Source organism: Lichenostomus cassidix, chromosome 2 (genome assembly GCF_008360975.1).
Source record: "Lichenostomus cassidix isolate B80296 chromosome 2, HeHo_3.0, whole genome shotgun sequence".
Taxonomy (NCBI): Eukaryota; Metazoa; Chordata; class Aves; order Passeriformes; family Meliphagidae; genus Lichenostomus; species Lichenostomus cassidix.
Window position 1 is genome coordinate 30,662,266 of NC_139482.1, and position 24,893 is coordinate 30,687,158.

At 40.5% G+C, this 24,893-nt stretch overlaps 1 protein-coding gene and 1 long non-coding RNA gene across 4 annotated transcripts in view; one reads left to right on the forward strand and one right to left on the reverse strand.

Annotated features, from left to right (window-relative positions):
* Window positions 1-233: 233 nt before the first annotated feature.
* LOC146441055 (uncharacterized) lies at window positions 234-3,361 on the reverse strand. Its single transcript, XR_014849773.1, has 2 exons — window positions 3,161-3,361; window positions 234-3,077 (listed from the first exon to the last, which is right to left on the reverse strand). It is a non-coding gene; the product is annotated as an uncharacterized LOC146441055 (long non-coding RNA).
* An 832-nt stretch (window positions 3,362-4,193) lies between these two features.
* Window positions 4,194-24,893, forward strand: part of ITGB8 (integrin subunit beta 8) — a 49,098-nt gene continuing 28,398 nt past the window's right edge. For 2 of the 3 annotated variants that reach the window (XM_085050887.1, XM_085050888.1), the window contains exons 1-3: window positions 4,194-4,460; window positions 19,495-19,580; window positions 22,177-22,351. In XM_085050887.1, the coding sequence (XP_084907013.1) occupies window positions 4,331-4,460; window positions 19,495-19,580; window positions 22,177-22,351 (391 nt within the window). In that variant the 5' untranslated portion in view covers window positions 4,194-4,330. Of the gene's footprint in view, window positions 4,461-12,231; window positions 12,254-19,494; window positions 19,581-22,176; window positions 22,352-24,893 lie in introns of those variants that run through there. The other variant, XM_085050889.1, reaches the window with a different exon arrangement.

Consider the following 24,893-nt stretch of genomic DNA (forward strand, 5'->3'; position numbering starts at 1 on the left):
CAGGAAATTCAGTAGCATGGACTGGCATCTAAGGTAGGCGTTAATGGAAAAAATAATGAAAAATGCTATTTTGGGGAGTAAAGATTCTTCTCATTTGGAAACTGTCATTACCAGTTCTCATAACAAGAAGTGAGCCTACAAATCAAAATCAATGTGCATAGTTTTAATATCTTACATGGAAATGCATCACAACTTTCTCAGAATTACAAAAAAAAAAAAGCACATTTTATTAAAAAAAAATTGTATACTGCATCCGGCAGTGGGAATTTTATATAGAGTTTTTCTGGATATAATAAACAGCATAGGTGGATTGCTCCTCAGAAGCTGCACTTCTGAGGAAGAGGCCTATGACTTCTTGGCAATCTGTTTCATGGGAATAGTCATTGATTTTGAATTGTTCCATCATTTTTAATTGACAGGTTAGAAATGATTTGCACAATACACTGACCTTTTTATATGAAACAGATGCAGTTTAGATTCAGATGTTGTGTAAAAAAGTGAACCCAATTGATAGCAAATGCAATTGTATCTGACAGACAAGCATGTGATTCTTTTAGTTAATTATATAGCAAAGAAATAAAATTTGCATGTCAGTGGGATCAAGTGAAGCCACCAAATCCAAAATAATTACTGTACTCCTGCAGGATTCTATATAATTAAAATAGAGAAGTTGAAGGAAAGTAAATTAATTTCATAATACAAAAATGCTTTTTATGGGGATTTTAATTGTGTCTAAGATTACATGATAACGTAAGAAATCACGTGACTGGATAATTAACACATAGTGCATTTTTTATTTGAAAAAAAATTGATATTAGAAGTTGTAAATCACCATCAATATTCCCTTTGCAATCTTGGTTTGGACTCTCCCCCATGAAATGGCACATTAAAGATGGTTGGAAACATTCAACCAAAAAAGGAACACAGTTTTTGTAAGAAATGTTTTGGGATTTTTGACTAGCTCTAGTTAACATTCATTGCAGATGCAGTATTTTCAAAACTGTTTCCTGAAAAGAAACTATTCACCAACACTGTGACAGAGAGTTGTATTTTGTTTTCAATAAAGCAAAGCTAAATACTGGAAAGAAACCACAATTACAACACTTCACAAAATTTGGGATACATGCAATATAAGAACAGAGAACAACACACTTTCCACCACAAAAATTCACACAATAACTTAGGTTGGAAAACGCCCCCTGAGGCTCAACCATCCTTCTGCTCAACACAGGTCCACTTAGTTCAATCTTCTTGGGGACAAGTTCAGCTGAGTTTCAACTCTCCAAGGACAAAGATGCCACAAGCACATTGCTTCAAAGACTCATGGCCCTGTGGATAGGACAACAAACTCCTTGTTACAGGAGTTTTAAGAGTTACACACTCTCATGTGACCTTGGATGATTCAGCTTCTCCTCTTGCAAGCCTTGAACTATTACTCAAAACTCCTGCCTAATTATATTATTGCATTATAAACACTGTCTAAAGAACAATATATTCAAAGATGCTATCACTGCAAAGTATTTTTTTTAAGTCTTTGGATTCCACCATGAAAGGAATGAAGCTAAAGAAATAGGGAGAAGCTGCATTTTACGTAAACCAGAATATACTTTAAACTCTTATAGCGGCCTCTACACTTTGAGGCCTAAACTATTGGCATCTTCAGCTCCTGGCTTTCCTTACTGGTGACTTTATTTAGGGTGCATAGTTCTCACCAAGTATTGGCATCCTTTTCCTTTCATTCTTGGGGTTTAAATTAATGAACAGAGTGGTTTCATTTTGGTTACCTTATTATCATAGTTAATATTAAAATTATCCTTTTTTTTTTCCCACATTAAACTGTAGGTATTGTTTTTCTGCTCAGAATGCCAAATCCTTGCATGACATTCTCATCAGGAGTAGTGCATGTAATGACTCTTTCCTATTTGTATGATGAACAGCCTTTGCTTAGAAACTCAGAAGATAATTCATGCTGTTGAGGACAGAGCCATTTTCCTTACGCTGTTTATCATAATTTACATTCTGGTCTGATAAAGCTTCATACTCAATAGATCTGTACAGAATATTAACTGTATTCTTTCTTCCATCAGCACCACTTAGACTATGAAAGTGAGAAATACAAAGTAAAGAGATCCCAGTTTCAGTCACTTTTGCTTCTCCTGGCATTTTATTTAAAGGTATTTCCTTCTTTATGTGTCATCTGAATCTTTTTTTTCCAGATAAATTTGATTCATCATAAACTGGCAACATCATGACCCAGGAATTAGACATTAAGTATCCAATAGGAGTAAATCGAGTTTAGTTCACCTGTCACCAGCGTATTATTTCAAATAGAACCTAACTGAGCTCTCAAGGGGCATGTAGCTCTCCACGTAGTGTTTGAGACTGTGACCTCTGAAATCATAGAGTTTTTAAGTCAAGAATGCCACAATATCTGAAGTCTGGTAGATGCTACAATTCTTTGTGACTGTCATTGCATGTGGCTTTCTCACATCCCATATCCCCATTTGGGCTGTGACCACTCAAGGAATGACAGTCAGATGTCTGAAACGGGGGATTTTTCCAAGATGAAGCAAAAAGTATGATAAAACATTTAAAAACTCCCAAGAGTGGGACCATAAAACTGCTTCATTGGTAACTCTTCCTCTGCACCCTTGAACAAACCCACTGTGGGTTTGGGCTGACCTTTGACATTCAGATAAACTATCCATAGCTCCTCGACCCTTAGCACAGGCTCTGAAAAGGCTTCCGCAGCCCTTCATTTGTAAAGACAGCGAAACAGCACATTACTTACACTGGTTGCCTTCGCAGGATTTATTAACCTTATACCCGGCACAGGCAGACTTGGATGCGACACAGAGATCCTTTTAGGATCCTGTGCGCGCTGACATCTGTTCGCTGGTGTCAGAAAGGAAGGGATGCCACAGGGCCGGCCATCGGAGACCCGAGGCCGGCACACCTACCCGATAACCCAGCCGGGCGGGGACCCGGCCACCGGCGTGGGACAGGACCAGGTGCCCAGGTGAGTTTTCCCTGCCGGGAAAACGCCTCCACCCACAGCCTTCCCGGGGAGCGGAGCCCTGGAGAGGAGCACAGTGGCATGAGCTGCAGGACAGCCGGGGAGCGGAGCTGGGCCGGGCGGGGCGGCGGCCGGAGCTCGCACCTTGGCCGGCGGGGCTTTCCTGGCCCGCACGGCACGGTACTTTCCGGGCACGGTTAACCTTTGCGTTAGTCGCACTGCGCCCGGAGGGCTTGGAAACTCCGGGCAGAAATCATTCGGGGATGGCGGTAAAGAGAGGAGGTGTTTTTAGGTAACACGAAGTGACCGGGGGCTTTTTGGCGGCCGGCACCAGGGGCCGGCGCGCTGCTGGCCCGGGGGCAGAGCCGCGGGCTGAGGAGGTGGTGACGGGGGCGAGGGTCGCACGAGCGAGCGGCGGCAGCTCACACGGAGCGAGAGCCGGCCCCGCCGGCGGGGCGGAGCGGATCGGAGCGGAGCGGCTGCCACGGGGCTGAAGCGATGGGCGAGGTGCGGCGGGGGCTGGCGGCGCAGAGCTCTGCCCGCGGCCTTCACCCGCCTCCCCGCCCGAGGGCAGCGGCTGTGCCGAGCTCGGGGAGCCGTGACCGGAGCCGCCGCTGAACAAAGAGGGGCGGGCGGGCGCAGTGACTTCACCCGCGGGGCCCGGGCCCGCCCCCGCCCGCGGAACCTCCCCGCTGCCGTCTCCTGGCAACCCGCGGGCCCGGCGCCCACCCTCCGCGGTGGGGCCGGAGAGCTCCGCGGCGTGCCGCCGGCCCCGGTCCCCTGCCCTCCCCTACCCATCCTCGGTAGACCGCGTCAGCGGGCGCAGAGAGCCGGCGGCGGCTCGGGACGGCAGCGGGCAGCGCCCACCTGGCCCCGGCGGGGGCGGGTGGGGGGCGGCTGCCGAGGGGGCGGGGACAGCCTCCCTCCCTTTCGCCCGAGGGAGGTGCGGAGCCGCCGCCGCTCCCCGCGCGGTGCCTGGAGCCTCCCCGCGCCCCCCGGGCAGGGAGGGCGGCGAGGCGCCCCTGGCGCGCCGGGCTGGAGGCGGATGGAGGGAGCCGCGCCGGGGCCCAGCCGCTCCCGCTGCCGGGGGGGGGCCGGCCCTGGCGGGGCGCGGGGGCGCGGCAGGCGCTGCCCCCGAGATGCGGCGGCCCGCGCCCGCCCCGCCGAGCGCCCTACCTGTGCCGGGCCCGCCGCCGCCCCTCCCCCGGCCCCGCCGCCGCCGCCCCCGCGGGGGCCGGGACTGAGCGCGCCGCGGCGCCGAGACACGGCCCCGAGAAGAGGGCGAGGGAGCGGGAGCGGTGCCGGCAGCGGCGCATGATGTGGGTGCCGCTGCTGGCGTGCCTCACCGCGGGGATCGTCTCCGTGCCCAGGTGCCAGCGCGGCCCCGGAGCCCTCCTCGGGGCGGCCCGGCTGCTGGCGGCCGTGCCGGGACTCTGCCAGCGCTGTAAGTGTCCGAGCGCCTGGGGCTGCCGGCCGTGCCCCGGCTGGTTGGGGTTGTGGCTGGGTTCGGTTCTGGTGCGGGGGCCGTACGGGGGCGGGGGGCATAGCCGGGCCCGGCAGCTGCCGCGGGGCACAGCACAGCCCTGACAGCCGGGGCCACCCGGCGCCACCGGCACACGCCGGCCGGGCGGGCCGAGCTGGCGGGCGGACGGTACCTGCGGGGAGAGCCGGGCTGCAGCGGCCGGCCCCTGCCCAAACCTCGCACCGCCAGTGCCAGCCCGTGATTTAACCGGCCAGCCTTTCGGGAGCCGTGGTAGCTCCCCGTGAGCCCACGGGAGCCCTCCGGGGTGCTGCGAGTCCTGAAGTGCACCCTCTGCCACACTCCCTGAAGCGGCACGCCGAGCCGCCCGGGGCTCCCAAGCTCTAGGGACGGGTACTTCTTGGGGATGGTAACACTCTGCTTTACGTCGTTTATATGGCGTGTAAGTGGCAGGGTTAAATAGGGATAGCGGTACGAGAAGATTGTCTTCTGTTTACCTTGGGATAACGTGCATGTTGACAGTTCCCCGGGAGCTACGGTCCTCGGGTGAGAAAGGCTCTGGTGAACGTGGGTAACCCCTCACATTGAGAAACTGCTTCCCAAATCCCCGGGCATCCGTTTCGATGCGTGCAGGCTAAGAGGAGTTTGTGCAAGTTTACCTTAGAAAGAACAGCAGTTGACAGATGGAGCAAGCAGGTCAGTCTAGTATTTCATAAAGGATCTTATTTAGCTAGCAGTGGTCAGAAAAGCAGATCAGGTTGTCAGTCATCTTTCTGTATTTTTTTCTGCTTGCGGAATAATTGGCATTTCCAAGTTTAAGTCTGGAGTTGATTTAAAATGTTAACATGTAACCTCTAAAACTAAGATTTACAATGGGAACAATGTATTAGTTGTAAGTTCTTTATTGCATATGTGACAAATTCACGTCTAATTCAGTAGGATTTGCCCAGTGCTATTAAAAACAATGGAATAATTTGTTAACTTTCATAGGATAATTTATTTTGCTTTTTTGGCTTCATATTTTGAATTCAAAATTAAACTGTCAATAGGAAAAATAAAATATATTATTAAATTTCTTATGAAACACGACATCTTGTATGTAGTACCTCAGATTCTTTTTTATGCAGTGCAATTGAGTTGAAAGGCTTATTGAAACTTTATGAAGAGGACGGTTCTATGCCTGAATGCAGTGTTGTGCTTGCTCATGAGTGTAGTTCCTGGGTATACTCTAGTGCAAATAATGCATCAGAACAGAATGCCACAGGGGGGAGGTTGTGCATGGGGCTTTTGTGCCAAAGGATGCTTGCTGTCTTTGTTGTGCTTGATAGTGAAAATATATATGGGTGATACGTCATGGGTTATGTGTTTATTGTGACAACAGCTCTCAGATTGGGCAGACTGTAACTCAGATAGACCTTGTTTTTTCCTTTTCTTTTGAAACCTCTGCTAATTCATGAAAGCTGAAAGGCACACTGAATTCTTTCCTTCATACATAATCGCTTTACGGGCTACAGCCGCAGCTGAAGTAAGAAGAGTGTTTTGCTTTGTTTTTCTGTGAATGAACACGTGAAATTTTTCGTTATCATTAGTGTTTGTGATTTCTACATTTGGTTGTGATAGCCAGTGCAGCACCACCTGGATTCTTTGAATGTCTGCAGGCTGCTCTGAGACTCTGGGCAGCAGCTCCTTGTACAGATATTTGGCAGCATGGCTTTGTTGAAGCAGCCACTCCTCTTTGCTTCTGCATTGACAGTGCTGGGCATAGAGAAGAGCATCGTGCTGTTCCCGTGCCATCAGCAAGTTCAGTTTATTTATGTTGGCAGAACTGGCAAATTTGCTGCATTGAATCGCCAGTTCTAAAAGAGATTGGAATTAATATGAAATGTACGTGGAACTGAAATGTATTTCATTCTTGTTGGAACATTTATTGCTCTTCTAATTGAAAAATGGACAGCTTGATACCAGCTGAGGTATTTGTTTTGCAAACTGCAGTTTGAGATGTGAGTCACTGCTTGGGGATAAGTAAAGGTAGAATTTGGCCCAGTGGTGGAAGTTACAAGGAGTGCAAAAGGAAATCTCACAATGCTGTAAATTTGTAATTCCCAAATTACAGGTTCTGTAAGCTCAGATAAAAAGGGTAGTGTTGCCACCTTCTACAAAGAGTCTCTTGTTCAATAACTCTCACCAAAAGGAAATTTGCAATTCAGTAAGCCAACTATAGCAAATACCTGACATAAGAATCGAGCAAGTTCCATAGGGATTTCTACAGATCCCCCATTTATATTTGAACATTAAAACCTGACAAACTGCTAAAGATGTAAACCAGTGAACTGAATAAAAGCTGGATTCTACAGGAAAAGCATGTGTATGCATTTTGCTAACCAGTTGTGTAAGTGCTCACTTCAGTGAAGACAGTTCCCTTGCTTTGTTCAGAAACTAACTGTTGAAACGCTTATTTTTTACCTGCTCTATAAGCACATGGGTTATATGGGCGTAAATACTGAAGAATGACTGATTGGTCAGGGTTAACAGAGGACGTTGGTTCAAATCTCAGCAGTGTCTCAAAACCAGTTATAAATAATATTAAAATCTGAAAACTGAGGTATTTGGGGTTTTCCAAGATATCTAGGTAGTTATTCCTGAATGAAGCTTAAGTAAACAGAGTGTACTTGTGATGTACAAACAGGGATGGGATAGCATGAAAATCTTTACCCCCGATTTAAAAAGTCAGAGAGCAGTCACACAGCAATTCTCTTAAGATAGTCATGACTGACAGGTCTCTAAATACTAACTTTAAACCTGGTATTTCCAGCCTTACTGAGTGTCATTTGGAAGGACCACTTACGAGGTTGGGGAAAGTGGAGGATCTATGATCATGAAAGGGTCAGTTGTTAATTGATTTATCTCAATAGCATGACTTTTGATTAATTAATGTTCTCCCATCAGTCTTTGGTGCTTCGCCAGTCTTGCCACATCAGATTTCCGTGTGTCTTCCCTCTAGCTGGAGAGTTTCATAAACCATTACTGTGTTACTTCTTAAAGGAGTAAGAAAAGCTATTCAAATCACCCATGGAAGAACAGTTCTGAAGAGAGGTGGTCAGAAAATGTCCTGTGACACATGCAGGCACGCACACAAAAAACTCTGAAATAAATGATACATCATGATAGCTTTAATTGGTGTTTGTCTCTTAATTTCTGTTTTGTACCCATGTGGCCCATTTTCTTTTGAAACTTAGTGGAAGAAGCTGAGTTGTATGGAATACTCAACACTGAGCCAGTTTTGCTTTTCCTGAGGCTTAAAACAATCCAAGAAGAGAAAACCCATTTTTAATTTCCTGAGTCTGCGTGGGTGATCTGCTTCCTAGGGGTAATGGACCATCTTTGGGAAAGCCAGCCTTTTGGGAACCTTTGGGAACCAGCCTTTGGGAAAAACAACCTGGGTGTTTTGAGAGGGCTGTAGGTTGCAGTTCTGAGGAATAGTGAGGGGGAGGTTTGTTTATCTGCACATTGCTCAAGGTGCATATTATGCCAGTAGTATGCATAAATTTGCTTTGCAAATTGTGCACATCTCATAATCTGTTGCAATTTCATGTCTCTTCAGCGGGTTTATGTGGCAAGAGTTCTTATTTTATGGTTTGTACAAGTTGAATGGAACTGGTAGTTGCATGTGTAGTATTTACAATACTTTCATGCTAAGATGTTTGAGATGAGACTGGGAAAAGAGAGGAGATGGGCAGTTTATGAACTAAAAAAGTGATAACCACATCCTTGATGCTCTGGGAAGGTTTTCTCTGTCATTTTGGATATGCTGTCACTGAGGGAAATTGTCAAGGCAGCCTGAAGATCTCATGCAGCAGAAATACTCTACAGTTTGAAGAGGCAGTTGCTTCTTTTCTGGCCTTTAAACTTTCAAGGGCTGGAGCTGCAACAACTGAGAAAGCAAAAATTACACCCCATTAGTCAAGAGGCCTGAATGAATAAATTTGATTTTCTATTAAAGTACAATCTAAGTTTAATTTACTTCCTCAGACCATTAAAAAGATGTCAGAAAATGAGCTTCATGGAAGCTAAAAAAAGTCTTCATCAAATGACCCCCATGTGGTTCTATGTTCAACAAGAGGACATTAAAATGTCACATTATAATTTCCCTTATACTTTACAGAGGCCATAAATGCTGGTAATATTTTTCAAATCCCTATGAAAAATTTGTGATGACTTGTCCATATTGCATCTTGAGTTTGGGACAATTTGAATTAATTACTAATCTACAGTAGGAGAAGAAAAATGTAAGATATTTTCTTTACAAATTGCATAAGTTGATATGGGCCACTGATATTTATCAGGACTTTTTGAGAAAGTCAGAGTAATCATTATTTTTGTAAGTTCTCACGTAGAAGCTAGGGATCTCACATTTTGGGTATCTTCTCCAAGGTTACAAGTTGTAGGAGGAGAGGAAATAGCCTCAAGTTGTGCCAGGGAAGATTTAGCTTGGACATCGGGAAAAATCTCTTCACTGAAAGGGCTGTCAGGCCTTGGAACAGGCTGCCCAGGGAAGGAAGTGGTAGAGTCACCATCCCTGGAAATATTTAAAAGACACAGATATGGTTCTTGGGAACCTGTTTTAGTGGTGGGCTTGTGCTGGGTTAACAGTTGGACTAGTGGATCATAAGAGTCTTTTCCAGCCTAAATGATTCTGTGATTCAAAGAGATACTTCTGACACTATCTGAGCCTACATGTGTCTTTATAAGCCTTACCCCTGAAAAGTTCCATCTCTTATGTGAAGATTGTACATCATTCAGGACAAAATCTTGAAGAACAGAAGCCTCAGACAGGTGCATATAAATTCAAGTTTTTCATGTATATATATCAGTGTAGAGGATTAGTGGTGGACTTGGCAGTATTGGGTTAAATGCTGGTCTGTGTGATCCTAGCGGTCCTTTTCAACCTAAATGACTCTGATTCTATCCTATGATTCTGTGAATAGATCTGATGTAAGAAACATTAACCTTAAGGTACAAATTAAATCCACATTACCTACACAGATTTTTTTCTCACCAATGTACATTTTAAAAACTGCATATAGAAAAACTATATATATTTTAGATCAGGATAGATGTATCTTAGGCAGTGATTGGGATTTAATGACTTCTGTCAGGGTAAGAAGGACAAGTGGAATAGCTTGGGGTCCTGAGCTTTAAAGTTTGCTCAGTTTTCTTAAAATATATTAATGGTGATAAAGTAATACATTATATTTTCAAAACTTATATATGTGAACTATTCAGTGCTTTTACTGTAACTGGTAATCTAGACATCTTGGTATAATGATGAATGTACTGAAAACAAAAAACTGGAGAAGAATATCAGTTCTTTTGTGTTAATAAACTTTCTGTGTTGTTTCTTTTTTTAAAATAAAATTCTTAAGGCCTCAATGCTTCTCATTCTACTTGCATCCTCCTTTTCAGCAAAATCTTGTTTTCAAAGTTCCTGTATCTCCACTACTAATTGATGGCTTCTGTCTAACAAGTGGAAAGATGTAATAATTCTGTCTCATCTGCTTAAGCAGACATAATTTTTGATGGACAAAGTAGGATATGGTCTGTTATTCCTTTCTAAACCCTTGAACTTTATGATTTTTTTTTTCTTTTGGCAGTTTACATAAATGCACTTGGGCTATTTAGTTTGACTTTTAGGAAGGAAATGGGGCTCTAATGAATTAGTTCACTGTACACTGTAATGGAACCTTTCTCCAAGAAGAAAAGTAAGCTTCTTGCCAGCCATTCAGGATTCGCCCTTGTTCTGGTGGCAGAACAAGAATAACCCCTTGAGCAAAATGTAAGTGTTTCAGGATGATTGGAATTTACAGCATTAGAAAGCTGCCAAAAAGCAACTTCTAGCTGAGGCTAAATCGGCCTAAATTGAAAACTTTGCAAAGCTCATAATTGACTTTTTTCTTTATATGTTTCATTGCTTCCCATGACTTCATTGTCATATGCCTGTGGTGACTTCTTGGTATTTACCCATGGTGACAATAATAATGAGTCTGTAGTATTTATGATCATCAAAAGATACTGAGACAAAGATTTTTGGAGGAGGAAATTTCTGTAGCTTCAGGCAGGTGGAACGATGTTCCTGGATGTTTGATTTTCATTTTACTTCAGGCCTCTGCCCACTGACTTGGGAATTAAGTTGTTAACAGCATTATTCATGGGGTTCATATCTTGAAGATTTAAGTATTTTTGGTGTTTTGCAGTTGTAGTTATGTTATGAATACAGCTGCATGATGTATGGTGGCATTGCAAAAGTAACCCAAGTCTGATTAAACCAGCAACTGCCCTTTCCAAAATAAATTCCGTTCCTTCTCAATGGTAAAGGAAGTTAAGCTAAGTGAATTCTGTTTGTTCTGTACTTGAGAATATGATTTATTTCCATGTTATCTCTGCAGGATGACAGGGGTTGGTACTGTGCTGAGGACAACTTGCTTCTCTCAGATGGAAGCTTCTTGCTGGAAACAACCAAGGTCCCATCTTTTTGTTCAAACAAGACTACCAGGAAATAAGAAAACTTGTAACAACTTACACACTGGCACAAATGGCACAAAGTAACTAAAGCTAATGACATCAGCAAGCAGGCTTGTCCAATCTAAGCAAAACTGTTGGAGTGCATTCTGCTGTTAAAAATATTGTGGCATTTCTTCAGAACATTAAATTAACCACTACCTGTTTAAAACCTAGAATCTGCATGTTTGAAGTCTGTCCCTTAGAGAGCAGTTAAGCTGCACCTGCAGACCATACACATATGTGAATACTTCCTTAAAGGAGCACAAGCAAAAGCTTGTATTCAAGCAGTCTGTGTGCACCAGTAGTTATAGCTAGTATGTGAGTCTGCATATTTTATAGCCCACAGTCATGTTTTGTGTAATCTTCACCCCCAAATTACAAAAATTGAACAGGCCAAAAATAAAGGTTGGCCAGTGTCTAGACAGGAGGTATTGGGCTTTGAAGTTATAATTATAAAAAAAATCCCTGAAAGTTTGTCTCAGGACCAATAACAGTCTTTGGAGATTGAAAACCCTATTGGAAAGCAAATTACTGAAATAACAAGTACCAAAGACCTGGTGTTCTAGAAAACAATAACATTTTTTAAATAGCCCTCTTGTATAAATGCTCCTCCCAATCTTGTGGACTACATGCAAATCCTTAAGGAGTGGTGGTTATCCTCTCTGATACAAATGTTAGCTTTTATTTAATATTCTTGAGGTTTTCTGTTGTGAGTGTAAACTATGTATTAAGCATTCAGTGTTTTGTTTTAACCCTGACATGTCTCACTAATCCACACATGCACAGTTTTTGATTTGGGGTTTTTGGTTTGTTTCAGGAAAATCTTCTGTAGAAGCCCAGTTTGGTTTATCATTTTGTGTTCAGAACTTAGGGACCTGTTCCACTATGTTTTCAGCTTTGAAAATTATGGTCTGAAATGCAGAGTAGATTTGTTCCAAACTACCATGTATACAGATAAAAGAGAGTGCAGTGAGCTGTTTGCATTTCTATGGACTAAGAACCTGTGAATCAGGTGGTCTTTGGTGACACTGTGTGGGAAATAGCTCTGAGCTATTCTTAGCAGTTGCCCATCCTCCTCACTGCTGTGGGGTTTGTGAATGAAGACACAATGTCACAAAGCAACAATATGGTGATGACTAGATATGCAATAAAAAGGTACATTAGAGAAACAACTGAGGGTGAAGGCCTGGTTTGAGGAGGTAGAGCTACAGAAGATGGTGGGAGATAAAGCTTGGGCTTGTCTTTTATTTAAGGTTGAATTTCTTAAGCAGGCAAAAAATCATCATTTTTATGTACCTTTATAACCATCATGACCTCCTAATTAGGTAGACTTTGTAGAATGCACAGGAGCATACCAACCATTCAGGACTGTTGATGTGCTACTTGCTAGCAGTGCTTACTAATACACAAGAAATTAAATTAGCAGTGATGTATGGCAGTAGCCATTCCAGGCTTTGCTTGAGCAGCATGACTATTCAAGCTGATCAACTCAAAGGGAGGTTCTAGCAGCTGTAAATGACTGGAGTACAATGATTCCTATGCCCATGTTCCATCCTAGGAAACAGAATTAACACAACTCACACATCTTGCAGTTTCCTTGAGATCAAGGGATCTAATAAAAAAATATTTTACGTTCTCTGGTTCCATATGCTTTGCATTTTTATTGGTGTAAAGCTGTGCAAACAGGACCATCAAACCTATGCCATGAAGGCATTCGCTTTTATGACTGTGGGAAATTAGTCTCTTCTAATGATATAGGCGTAGTAAATTTTCCTGTGTGTTTTTATTTGCAAGAGACAGGATAGGTTAGTTTCAAAAGCCAAGCAGTCTTTGACTCACTGTTTGCAGGCATGAATTATGTCAACAAAATGTAACCATCTCCCAGAAAAGCAGGAAGTTTCATAGAAAGGAGAGGCTACAAGTAAAGTTGGCCAAGAAACAAAAATTGTGTTGTGAAAAATTTCAAGGTTGCATTGCTTGTTTTCATTCTGTATTGTGGTTGGGGAACAAAGTCAGACTGGAGTAGTCAATATCTCTGTCTTTCATAGTCAAGGCCATGTCTGAGGCTGTGGTTTGAATGTTGTGTTTGTGAGTTCTTACTGCGATAGCAGTAGCTACTTTGGGTAGTGCCTTTTCTAAAATGCTGTTATATACATCTTTCTGACAAAATAAAAAAAAGTCTTCTAAATTGATATATATATACATGAAAAACTTGGGTTGCTATACATCTGTCTGAGGCTTATGCTGCTCAAGTCTTCCTCTTGAATCATGTGCAACCTTCAGGTAAGTGTTGGAACTTTTCAGAGATGAGGATAAGAAAGACACATGTAGGCTCAGAGAGTGTCAGGAGTATCTCCTTGAATCACAGAATCATTGGAAAAGACCCTTAAGATCCACTAGTCCAACTGTTAACCCAGCACAAGCCCACCACTAAAGCATGTTCCCAAGAACCACATCTGTGTGTCTTTTAAATACTTCCAGGGATGGTGACTCTACCACTTCCTTCCCTGGGCAGCCTGTTCCAAGGCCTGACAGCCCTTTCAGTGAAGAAATTTTTCCTGATGTCCAAGCTAAACTTTCCCTGGCACAACTTGAGGCCACTTCCTTTTGTCTTATTGCTTTTTAGCTGGGAGAAGAAGCCAACCCCCACCTTGCTGGAACATCCTGTTCAGGTAATTGTAGAGGGCGATATGGACCCCCTTGAGCCTCCTTTTGTCTAGACTAAACAACCCCAGCTCCCTCAGCTGCTTCTCATAATACTTGTGTTCCAGACCCTTCCCCAGCTCCATTGCCCTTCGCTGGACACGCTCCAGAACCTCAATGTCTTTTCTGCCTGTTGATTTCCAGCCCCTCTGCCCCCAGCCTGTAGCACCACATGGGGTTGCTCTGATGGAAATGCTGAGCCTGGCATTTCCCCTTTTGAACCTTATATAATTGGCTCAAAGCCTAGTATCAATATCATTCTCTAATTACAGAAGTGTCCATACACTTCTTGGGAACTCCATCTCCACATGCCGTTACAGAGCAGACTTATGATATATTTCCTATACTTCAGCATCAGCTATGACTGTTGTTTTCTGCCAGGGCTTTCCTAATGCTGTTTTGACAGAGGTGTCCCACTTTTTGTCCTCCCCTTTTGTCTTTGCATTGTTCAGCTGAAATCCACTGTCAGCTCTCTCCAGTGGTGTCCCTTAGAGCTTGCACAATGTGTAAAAAAAGGAAGATCTTGGGGTTTTTTCCTGCATGCTTTGCAAAGACACAAACTCATGCAGAGCAGACTGCTGCATTGTTTTGCATTTTAATGGCTTTTTAAATCATCTGTGTACCTCTCACTAGAGAACCCCATAAGTTCATAAGGTACTGTGTTCATACAGTAATGCAGATTAATTGGGGAACCCCAAAACTATTAAGGAGATTTTGGCAGAGTTAAGAATGGAAAGGCCCTATCAGTTATCAGGACTTGTTCACTAATGATTGTTTTCACTGCATTTATTTAGATGTGCAAAGAGTTCTTATTTATGTCTCACTTCTATCTCTTATCATCTCTGTAACCACATTATGGTTTATCTCTTCCAGTATACTCCATTTTTCTTTTTAGGAACACTGTAACTGATTATGTTTAGTTTGTGGTTTTGGGGGCTTTTCTCTGCTTGTTCGTTTCAGGTGTATTTACTCACTTGACAGACTTACAGAAGTAGTTTTCAGAATTTAACAGTGCCAGTCATGTTTTGTGCCTTTATTTTACCTTTATTTTCTTGGCCAAAGCATGTCTCTGCCCTGCAGAATTTTAGTTTACTGCTGCTTCTGTTGCTGGTAGAATGCAGTTTAAGATCAGTGTGCTGCTTAGCTTCTGTTTGAAACTAAAGTGCACAACCCTTAATGGAGAAGTGAAACAAATTAACAAATCCCATATTTAATAGGAAAAAAGGGAAAGGGAAGAAAAGTTGTTTGGTATTTTTGCTCAAGTAATCTTAGGCTTTTATTACACAGCATAAAAAGTGTACCATAATCAAGTTGAAATCTGCTTTTCTGGACAAGGCTGAGTACCTCCTAAAGCTGATTTTGAGGCGTGCCTTGTAATCTTCTCGGAAAAGCTGATGGTGACAGAGTGTGTTTTTAAAGCATGGCACAAAGGTTAGAGAGAATTACTGCTTGTTTGGGTGGGGAAAAAAAAGGGAAAAATCGCTAATTCCAGGATTAAGCTTTAGGATTGGCAGTTAAAGCACAGACGCTCTTTTTTTTTTTTTTCCTGTAGTCTGGGCAAGTAACTGTCTGACACAATAACTGTGTAAAAATAATCTCTCCTCTGTAGCATATTTATAGTGCTTTTCACTGTACCTGCACACTCAGCCAAAGTGAATCAGGAAGCAGTGTGCTAGCTGGGACAGCCACTGCCTGTCTCCTCTGCAGGGGTCATGTTGCTTTGCTCTTAAGAAAGAAAGGTGAAGGTAACTGCAGTAAACTACATAAAAGCTGCAGCTTTTCTCATAAATGATGCCGCACATGAGTTACTGAAGGCCTCATTCATTATCTGTGCAGAGGGGTAGCCTGGCTGATTGCTGCCCTAGAACATGATTGGATGCACAGTTTAAGGAAAAGCAGCTCCTTAGAGGCTGGATAATTTCATACCATCTTGCCTTAATGAATGTTCAGCTGTTTGAGGGCCATGATCAGGGAGTATAAGCTGCTAGCTATAGTCTGGCTTTCTCTTTTAGGAAGGCAAATGGTACACCCTCCAAAACCAGCACAAGCGTGTACCAACAGTGAAGCTGATATAAATCCGAATTCTTGGCTATACTTGAACAAAGTGCTGTCTATTTGAAAACCGGTTCAGCATCCCCTCTCAGATGCCAGAGTGCATTATTATTTCATCTCTGAGATAAATACCCTGATTGTGATAAAGTTACCTTCATAATAAGGGGGAAGGATCTAATTATAACATATATAATGTTTGTCTTGCCTTGATCCTTCTTGTTGGAGGAGTTTAGGCATGCCACACCTGTGATCACTGTAAATAGCTGCAGTTGTTGGAGCACGGTTGTATTTTTGTGGAGGAGGCTGGAAAACTGCAGTTTAACCTGATGCACTTGCTTTTTATTATATGCATATGCCTGTGCAGTTCCCAGCATAGAATTTGGCCCTTGTTGAAAATACCTTTTGGCATACATCAGTTACAACTAAGCCAGTAGAAACTAGCCCTTAGCTTTGGCTGAACAGTAACTCAGTCTTGTCTGGACTCTGTTTTTGGTGAAGTGGCAGGAAAAATCTCAGTTCTTTTTTCAGCCAACTCATAAAAAAATGTGTCTTGCCTTACCAGGATTTTTTTAAAGCAACTGAGAAGTTTATACTAAAACAGTTATGGTTTTAGAGTAGGCTTACAACTAAATAATAAATATTTGATGAATGAAGCATGTCCATAAATGTTACTGCTGTAAGGGACTATGTACTTGGGAACCACAGTAGTGTTGGAGCCAGAATAATAAACAAAGAAATTATTACAACTTTTGCAAGTTTCTCTTTATTAAAAAAAAAAAAATCAACCTTTTGCTCCAATGGTACCAAGCTTGTCTATTGCCAATCTGTGACTTCATCTTGTGAAAATGGAGCTCTTGAGACTAGAGAGTTATCAGCAAAGAGATTTGCATACAGCAGTACTGTATATCTCATTTGTTAAAGCATTTTATCTGCCATGATCACACTGCAACTGGATTTTAAGATCTTTTTTCTGTCTTAGTAGTTCACAAAGGCACACAGACACCCCTATATTTTACCAGACAGACTGTATTAATAAACTAAATCAAGTTTCAATAGATTCAATAAACTACCCATGCAGAAAAAAAATTGGGACAGTTATTTTTCAGTTTTCCAGTGCATCTGGAAAATGGCACATGAATACATACTGTTGGTTTTTTTTAGCAAGTAGTGCATATTTCAAAAAGGTGTTAAGATTTTGTTATGTGGTCAATGGCATTTAAATTAAAGTATATGTTTTGCAGATAGGATTGTATGTCTTAAGAAAGGAGTCTCAGATATTATTGCAAGAAATTAATTAAGCCATACTTATTATTTGGCTTACTTGGTTTACTGATTGCAATGACGAGGAATTAATTTTCCTTATTCCTTATCTGAAAGCTAGAAACACGGGTGTCTCATTTTTTCATGTCAACTATTTATTGTCAGAACAACTCTGTCTCTTTCAAGTGGATGTTAACTTGATGGGGTAGCTTCAAAGTTCATGTCATATTCTCCCTATTTTGCTCCAAGGTGGTCTTTAGCCACTATTATGCTGCAGATCAGCAAGTTATATTTTGCTTTGTCCTTTGACACTTTTACTGAATCTATCACTTCACTCTCTTTTTCTTGTAATGACTTTCATCTCTCCCGTCTTTGATATCCAGTTGAAGATGGGAGTTTGTGTGCCAAGAACAATTACACTCCTTTTATTTTTACTCCTTCAACAACTTTTCATTCTGAGCCTTTCCCCTTTATGAATACAGTCTAGAAGGGGATTTGTGGCAAGGTCTACACCCCTGTGCATGTCAGTACCTACCTGAAATCTTCATCTTTTTTTTCCTCGCCTGCAGTATGTTCAATGGCCTCCAGGTCTCCTCTTTCAGACTGCAGAACATAAAGTGCAGTTGCTGTCTTCTTATAAATGCAAAAAAAGTTTTATTGTGTTAGTGCTGAATGAGCTTGCTCTCATTTAATATCCAAGTTAAACTTGCTGTGTTTGTTTTTATAACAAAAAAAAAAAAACAAAGAAAAACCCTTTGGATTTTGTCTTGTTCTTTTCTCTCTCCTTAGCAATTCCTCCTTTATTTATCCCTACCAAACTCTCCTACTCTTTAATCAGTTTTCCCTATGTTCCAGCACCTTCCTGGGCTGCTTTTCAACTTACTGTTTATACCATACCTGTATCTCTCCCTTTCATTTATGGTTTTTTTTTTTTTTCTCAGATTGCCTGCATGGCAAAAATTGTCATCAGCAGTTGATATGAAATAGAAATATAGGTCTGACCTTTAAAATTATTTAAATTGCCTCTAACCTAAATATTATGAGTATAATGCTGCAATTGTGCTGCACTAGGCTTGTTCACACTGATAATCGAATATATGTTGTTGATCCTAGTAACGTGCAAATTGTGATTAGTTCCTTGGATCAGCCATCGTTCTAAGTGGCCTATTGAGGGCTAGCTGTTGATGTGATACAGGATCTCATCTTAGAATCCATAGCTGAAATCAGCTAAGTAAAGATGTTTAAAATGATATTTTAGTACATGTTTTCCTAATACAGCTGTTCACTGTGAGAAATTCGTGTCATTGCTCTAAAAAGAGAGATGGTTTGCATTAGTATTGCAGGTTGGAAAGAAATTATCTGAGAGACAGTGCATATAGCCAAAACTTTGGATGAAAATAAAATCTTTTGTCAAACTGTTTTGATATGACGGTACATATGCTATCACAATGGACCAATTAACAGATGTAGCCTTTTGCTGCATGCAGAAGTTAAATTTATTTTGTTCCCTGTATGGCGTGCCGAATGTGTCACAGAGCAGTGTTGTTCAACAGCACTACTACTGAGCTGTGTATTTTGTGCCTTCCATATAACTCTTAGGAGGTGGCTCCTGTCTTGTTTAGAGGTGCAAATAGTCTGCAAGAGACTTGTGCTCAACATACTGAAAGGATACACTAATGCTGACATTCAAGTTGAGCTGACCAAGTCCCTTGAAAAGACTCTTCTCAATACCAACTGCCAAAGTTTCATAGGAAAGAGTAGTAACTTAAGCAGTGATCTGTAAGACAAAGATGTGAAAAGGATATAAAAGACTTTGCTGGTAGACATGTAAGTAGGCACAGTTTTTGTAATTGTTAGTACAGAATGATGTGGCTTCAATCTGTGACACATGTAGTGTTGGATACATTTCTATTTGCTTCTGGAAAAGAAAATCTTCCTCTTCTGGGAAACTATTCATTGCAAAAATGAATAAGCAGAGGGGGAATATTTATAGAAGGTGAGAAAATATTTTGGGTTTCATGAGGAGTGAATAATGAATAATTCAGTCAAGTGTAAATGACTTAAAGGGAAAATGTGAAAAGATAAGCTACCTGGTAAATTTTTTTCTGTTAGGCAGTAAATCAGCAAGGTACATGCCAAAGATAAACTTTCACTTCAAAATTATTCTAAATCAGGATCTTAAAATTTGGCATTGTGAATTGTGACTGGAGATTATTCAATCTGTGCATATGGTTCTAGACTGTAGATAAAAGAAAACTGTATTCTCCCACCAGAGTTCCTTTGTTCTGTTTTACTTTTGTTTCAATACATTGTCATCACTTTTAATCTGGTGAAGTAATTTTTGAATCTTGGTTTAAAATTAGGTATTTTACAATTTCATATATCATCATAAATCATGAATGTTTGGGTTTGTATTTCATTGCAGCGGAAAACAGATGTGCCACTTCAAATGCAGTAACATGCACAAAGTGTCTTGCTGTGGGTCCAGACTGTGGATGGTGTGCTCAAGAGGTATGGCGTTTCGCTTAATTGCATTTGACTTTATATTTTAGCTGCTTCTGATCTTTATAAAGATAAAGATTTTTAGACTGAAAAAAATGCAGTGAGAAATAGCAAGGTAATCTTTAAATGACCCCTAGAGACGGAACCTGAGAAATCATGTGAAATATATTTTGTTTCCAAAGGAGAAAAGGCAATCTTTTATTTGGAAAATTGCAGTAATTTTAAACAAAGTGAGAACTTTTTAATGCATTCCATCTGCTTTTTAGACAGCTTTGGCAGACTTACAGTAGCTTTGAGAGTTTAACAGTTTTTTGCTTCAAAAGCAAAATTACTTATCAGTACTTTATATTAAGTCCTCATCATATATGAAAACAAGTTCATACGTGTATGTCTACTGCATTTAGCAAAGGTTTGTACTAACAGTGGAGTTGACTTTGACTTCACCTATGTTATGATCCTATCACAAATGGGAAATATGATGCTTTTCTTATTTTGACACTTCAAACAATCAGTTCTGAGACTTAGCACAGAAGATGGATCTTAGGTAACAATAATTATTCTGAAATTTTTGTTACTTTGCAAACTATAAGAATATGTGAATTTCTGGTTTTGTTTGACAGAAAAAAAAGCCATCCCTGTTGATAGTATGATTTTGAGTAAGCACTTCAGAGGAGCAAAGTTTCAAAGAATATTGCTGACAATCGCAAACTGAAATGCTTTTTAAGGTCACATGCAAATTATTGGTAGTAGCTTTCAAGTCAGTAGAGAAGGTAGATGAGTTACTGGGGTGTGTCTGGAGGAGACAAGGAGTGTAAGGCACTGGGTGGTTTTATCTGAGATATTGTGTCTTGGAATTATTAGCTTAGTCTGCAAAAGATACAAGGATAAATAATGCAAGGATGGGCTTGTTTTCCCAGAGGACACTTAGGGCATGAGTAGATGGCACAGTAGATTACAGTGTGGAGGGGTTCTTTATTTTGCCCTCGTGTCCTGTCTCAAAAAGGGCACAGTTTTATCCTCCTCCATCTGCATTTATCACAGAACAGCACTGGTAACTTTCCAGTGCTGTGGAGCTGCAGTAGGTCCCCTTCTAAATAGACACGTGGACTTGACCAATTTCACTTCTGCTCTGCTTCCCTTGCTTCACTTCTCAAGTCAGTCCTGAGAGCTGTTCATGGAAGCCAGGGGTTTGTGAAACCCTCTTAAACAGCTTCTTCACCTGCACACCATTCTTGGTTATGGAAGAGCGAAACCTATATAATTGCAGATGGAAATATTCCAGAGTAAAGTTATGGCAGCAGTGTTCATCTTAGCCTTCCTGCTTCATCAGAATGATATTTTTAATGAGAAAATCAGCCCTGAGGAACTCTTGAGATGCTTTGAATTTATACCCACACAGAGAGGATTTCATAAAATGCTACAAATCTATTAGTTGTTACTGGTAATGAGAGCAGCCAAATTCTTTACACATTTAAAAATCTATTTTTTTAAATGTAAACACCAAAAAGGGTATATAAATAGCAGTAACTTAAAAAGTGGTCTCTGTTATCTACAATAAAGAAGGTTATGGAAAAAATATGTCAGAAGTAGACTACAAAAATGAGTTGGAATTTGAAAAATAAGATACATGACTGTCAACTTTCATTCTTCAGGAGCTTTCTCTGGTCTTTACAGAATCTGGATGACTATTATCTAACACACAGTTGACTGTATTTAAATTGCTTATGTTCCCCATTTGCTTCTGAAAGATCAGAGATTGTTCTTTGTTTGGTTGGTCTTCAGCTTTGGCTCAGATGGACCAATACTTTGAAAGACTACAAAGGATCTTGTATTTTTATTTTTGCATGCTCAGAATTGTATTAATCATCACATTTGTGGTCAGGAAGGAATTTTGCGTTGGATCACTTTGGCACCATTTTGGCAACTTTGCTCTTTCAATGCATCAAAGAATAGGCTGCTTCTGACATCATCCTTCTACTAATCACTGTTCTGTTGCTACAAGTGCTTTTTTATGTTGGTAGCATCCTAAACTGTCCATTCCTGTAATAATACATGGTTACCACTTTCCAGGAATTGAAACTGTGTAGTCCAGCAGGTCTTTGGATTTTGTATAGTGATAGACAAATTCAGGTTGGCTAAATCTTAGACTGACCTTTGTTGTTCCTATTAAATATTAGCCTGAGTATCATTATCAGTGGATTCCTCTGAAAACTAACCTGTTTTATGTTGTGGAAATGACCCTTTCTTGCTATAACAAGCTCATAGAGTGGCATAGAATTATTTTTAGTGGTATAGTGACAGCGTTTAATTTCCTTTTTCTCCAAAGTTGGCATGTTCTGATTGTGCAAGACCCTATTTCTCATTAAAAAATTTTCAATGTAGAAAAAGACCATTGTGGCAATTAGGTTTAACTTCTAATTTAAATATTGTATCATTGCCATTATTAAAAACCTCTGGCTTAATCAACCTGTTCCATAATTTATGCAATTATAGTAGCATATTTTATTGTTTCAAAGATTATTTTTGGGTTTCTTCATCTTTTGAAGGTAGTACAGGGTTTTTTTCAGCTCAGATTGTTTTATACTTTTTGTCTCTTATTAAACAGGATTTCATGGCTGGCACAACACAGAAGGGACGCTGTGACACTGTTTTCAACTTAATGAAAAGAGGCTGCCAATCAGATTTGGTTGAAAACCCCACGGTTCATGTCACAATACCTAGTGACCACGAAACAAATACGCAAGTGACACCAGGAAAAGTTTCAGTCCAACTGCGTCCAGGTTGGGTTGTCTCTAACACATTGATTTTATAGCAAATTTAAAATAAAAATAGTTCTAAGTTCAGATATTTCGTGAAGAGGCATCTGGAATAATTATTTGGAAGAATGATGCAAATTACACTGTATTGTAGGAGTGTGATGGTGTTGTTCCCATATTCAAGTATCATTTTCAGCAAGATTTTTTTCTGTCAGACACAGCTGAAGGTCAGAATAATGCAAGTAATAAGTGGAAAGGGAATTTTAGGTAGTCTTTCCTGTTTTCTAATGTAGTTTCTTGATTCTTTAGCGACTTACACTGACAGTTTTGCTTTACATGTGTATAAAATATTCTTTCTAAAAGCAAATTGAGTTATAACTCCTAAATTTGTAATTTGATAATCTTCTTGATTATTTCTTTACTTTCAAGTGCTTTCACTAGACAACTACAGAAATACCAAAACCATTATATAAGAAAGGATTGAATTCCTAAAGAAGGCTTACTTATTCACTGCCTAAATTTTTTTTATAGAATATGAGACATCTGGCCCTAATAGAAGTCTGTTGGTAAATCTGAGATTTTCTAGTATATCTCCATTTGCCCTCAGCTGAACTCTGGTAAAGTCAGTGTCCATCTCTGTCTCTAAGAAAGCTGTAGCCTACAGCAGAAGGAAAGGTGATATAAAGAGATGCAGGGTTATCTTTCACTCAATAAAATTTAATTTCTTTCTTTTGCAAAGAATAATTGGAGAAAGAAATATGTAAGAGGGATCAATCTTTGGTAGGAAAATGTTAAGTGATTAGGGGAAGTATTTTGCTGATCTTCACTGTAGAAATGATAATTTTCTGTCAATTACAAAGGAAAAAGGAGGGATCTGCATGAGTGGAAAGCACAAAGGGGCTCTGTTTCTCACTCTTCCTAATAATAAAGCTGTCAAAGTAACATCAGCATTTCTCCTTTCCTCACTCTCCTTCCAAAGAAGTGACTGATACTCTGCTTTGTATTGAGAAATGGTCTCAGGAACTGAGCTACCTCTAGCTCTGTCTCTAGTCACATTTATTTCCAAAGGTATACTGCATTAAAAGAAAAGCTAGCTTTGTAAAACTTGGTCCCATTAACCTTTTTTCTTGTAAATAGTGAAATTAAGTTTGGAGTTCCTAATGCTTTGCAGAATTCTTGCATCAGAAAGGTGGAAGAATGAAATTCCAAGGACTCAAGAAGAATAAATTTTTATATATATCTTGCCCATATTTTTGGCCTCAGGGAAATACACAAATATACCACTATAGTTTTTCCTTAAAACAGACAATTGATACAGTATAACCATGCAGACAAAGAAGTTTTTGTTTTGATACCAGGGTTTTTTGTCACTGTTTACATATACTCAACATTTAGGATTTATGTGGGAAAACAAAAAAACTGCACTCAGTATCTTGCTGTATGCAAACTGGAAACCTGCAAGGGTTGTTTACAAAAAGTAACTCGATTTACATTGGCAAAGAAGAAACATAAATTACAGCACACTGAAATTGTTTTCCTCATGCAAGACCTAATACAGACAAATCCTGACATTTTCAGGTGGATTATGTTCAAAGACTATTAGAAGAGATTACTTTGCATATTTAACTTTTCTGAGTCAAATCTTTGTCCTGGATGTACTTTTTGATATTTTTTATTGAAAACCTGTGTAGTTCTTCTGTAACATCTTCCTTCCTCCTGTCCTTTGCTGTATCTTCATTGCACAGTACTGGATTAGATTCTTCACTCATCACATGATGATCCTAAACTCATTTCTTCTGTGAGCTCATGCTTTGGGTGATGTAAAAAGATGACCAATTTGAAATCATGCTTCACTGTACCTACTCTGCCCATACTTGTCACTTCACTCCTTTTGCTGACATTACAGAATATTAGACAAGCAAAAATGTGAGGACTAGTTTCAGCAGCTTCCAAAGCATTAATGTATTTTTAACATATGAGAACATGTTGTGGTTCTGCAGGAGAGACAGACATCTATCATCCTGGAATAAGAGTTCTGTTCTGTATATGCCAAAAGATGGAATATTTTTAATACTAAAACCTTTCTTAAAAAAAAATATTTAGATCCTACTGAGTTTTCTCCTCAAATCTTTGGAAGCAGTTTGGGATAAACTTGTATCATTATTTACATGAGTTTTTCAGGCTGTGCTGTCCTTGTGGTGCATAAGTAGTTTTAGATTCTGTCATATGACAAACTATTTGCAGGACACATTTACATACTTTGAAGTGTCAACCTTGAAGTGACTGACCCCAATTTGTATGCAGATCTGTGTCCTTTGTGAGCCACAACTGCTTTTTGGTATAATGCCAAAGGGATTGCATAACCATGAACTTAAAAGAAAATGGGGAGAAGTCAGATTTTTACAATAAATTGCACCGGACTCCTGCAAGAAGAAAAAAACAAGATGTTCTGCAAAACACCCCTTTATGGCTTATTTTTGAATGATTCTTCAAGGTTTCATTTACTCTTGGGAGATTTTCTTGTTTGTTTTTCTCCTTGCTGACACAAACAACTTTGTGCTGAGGT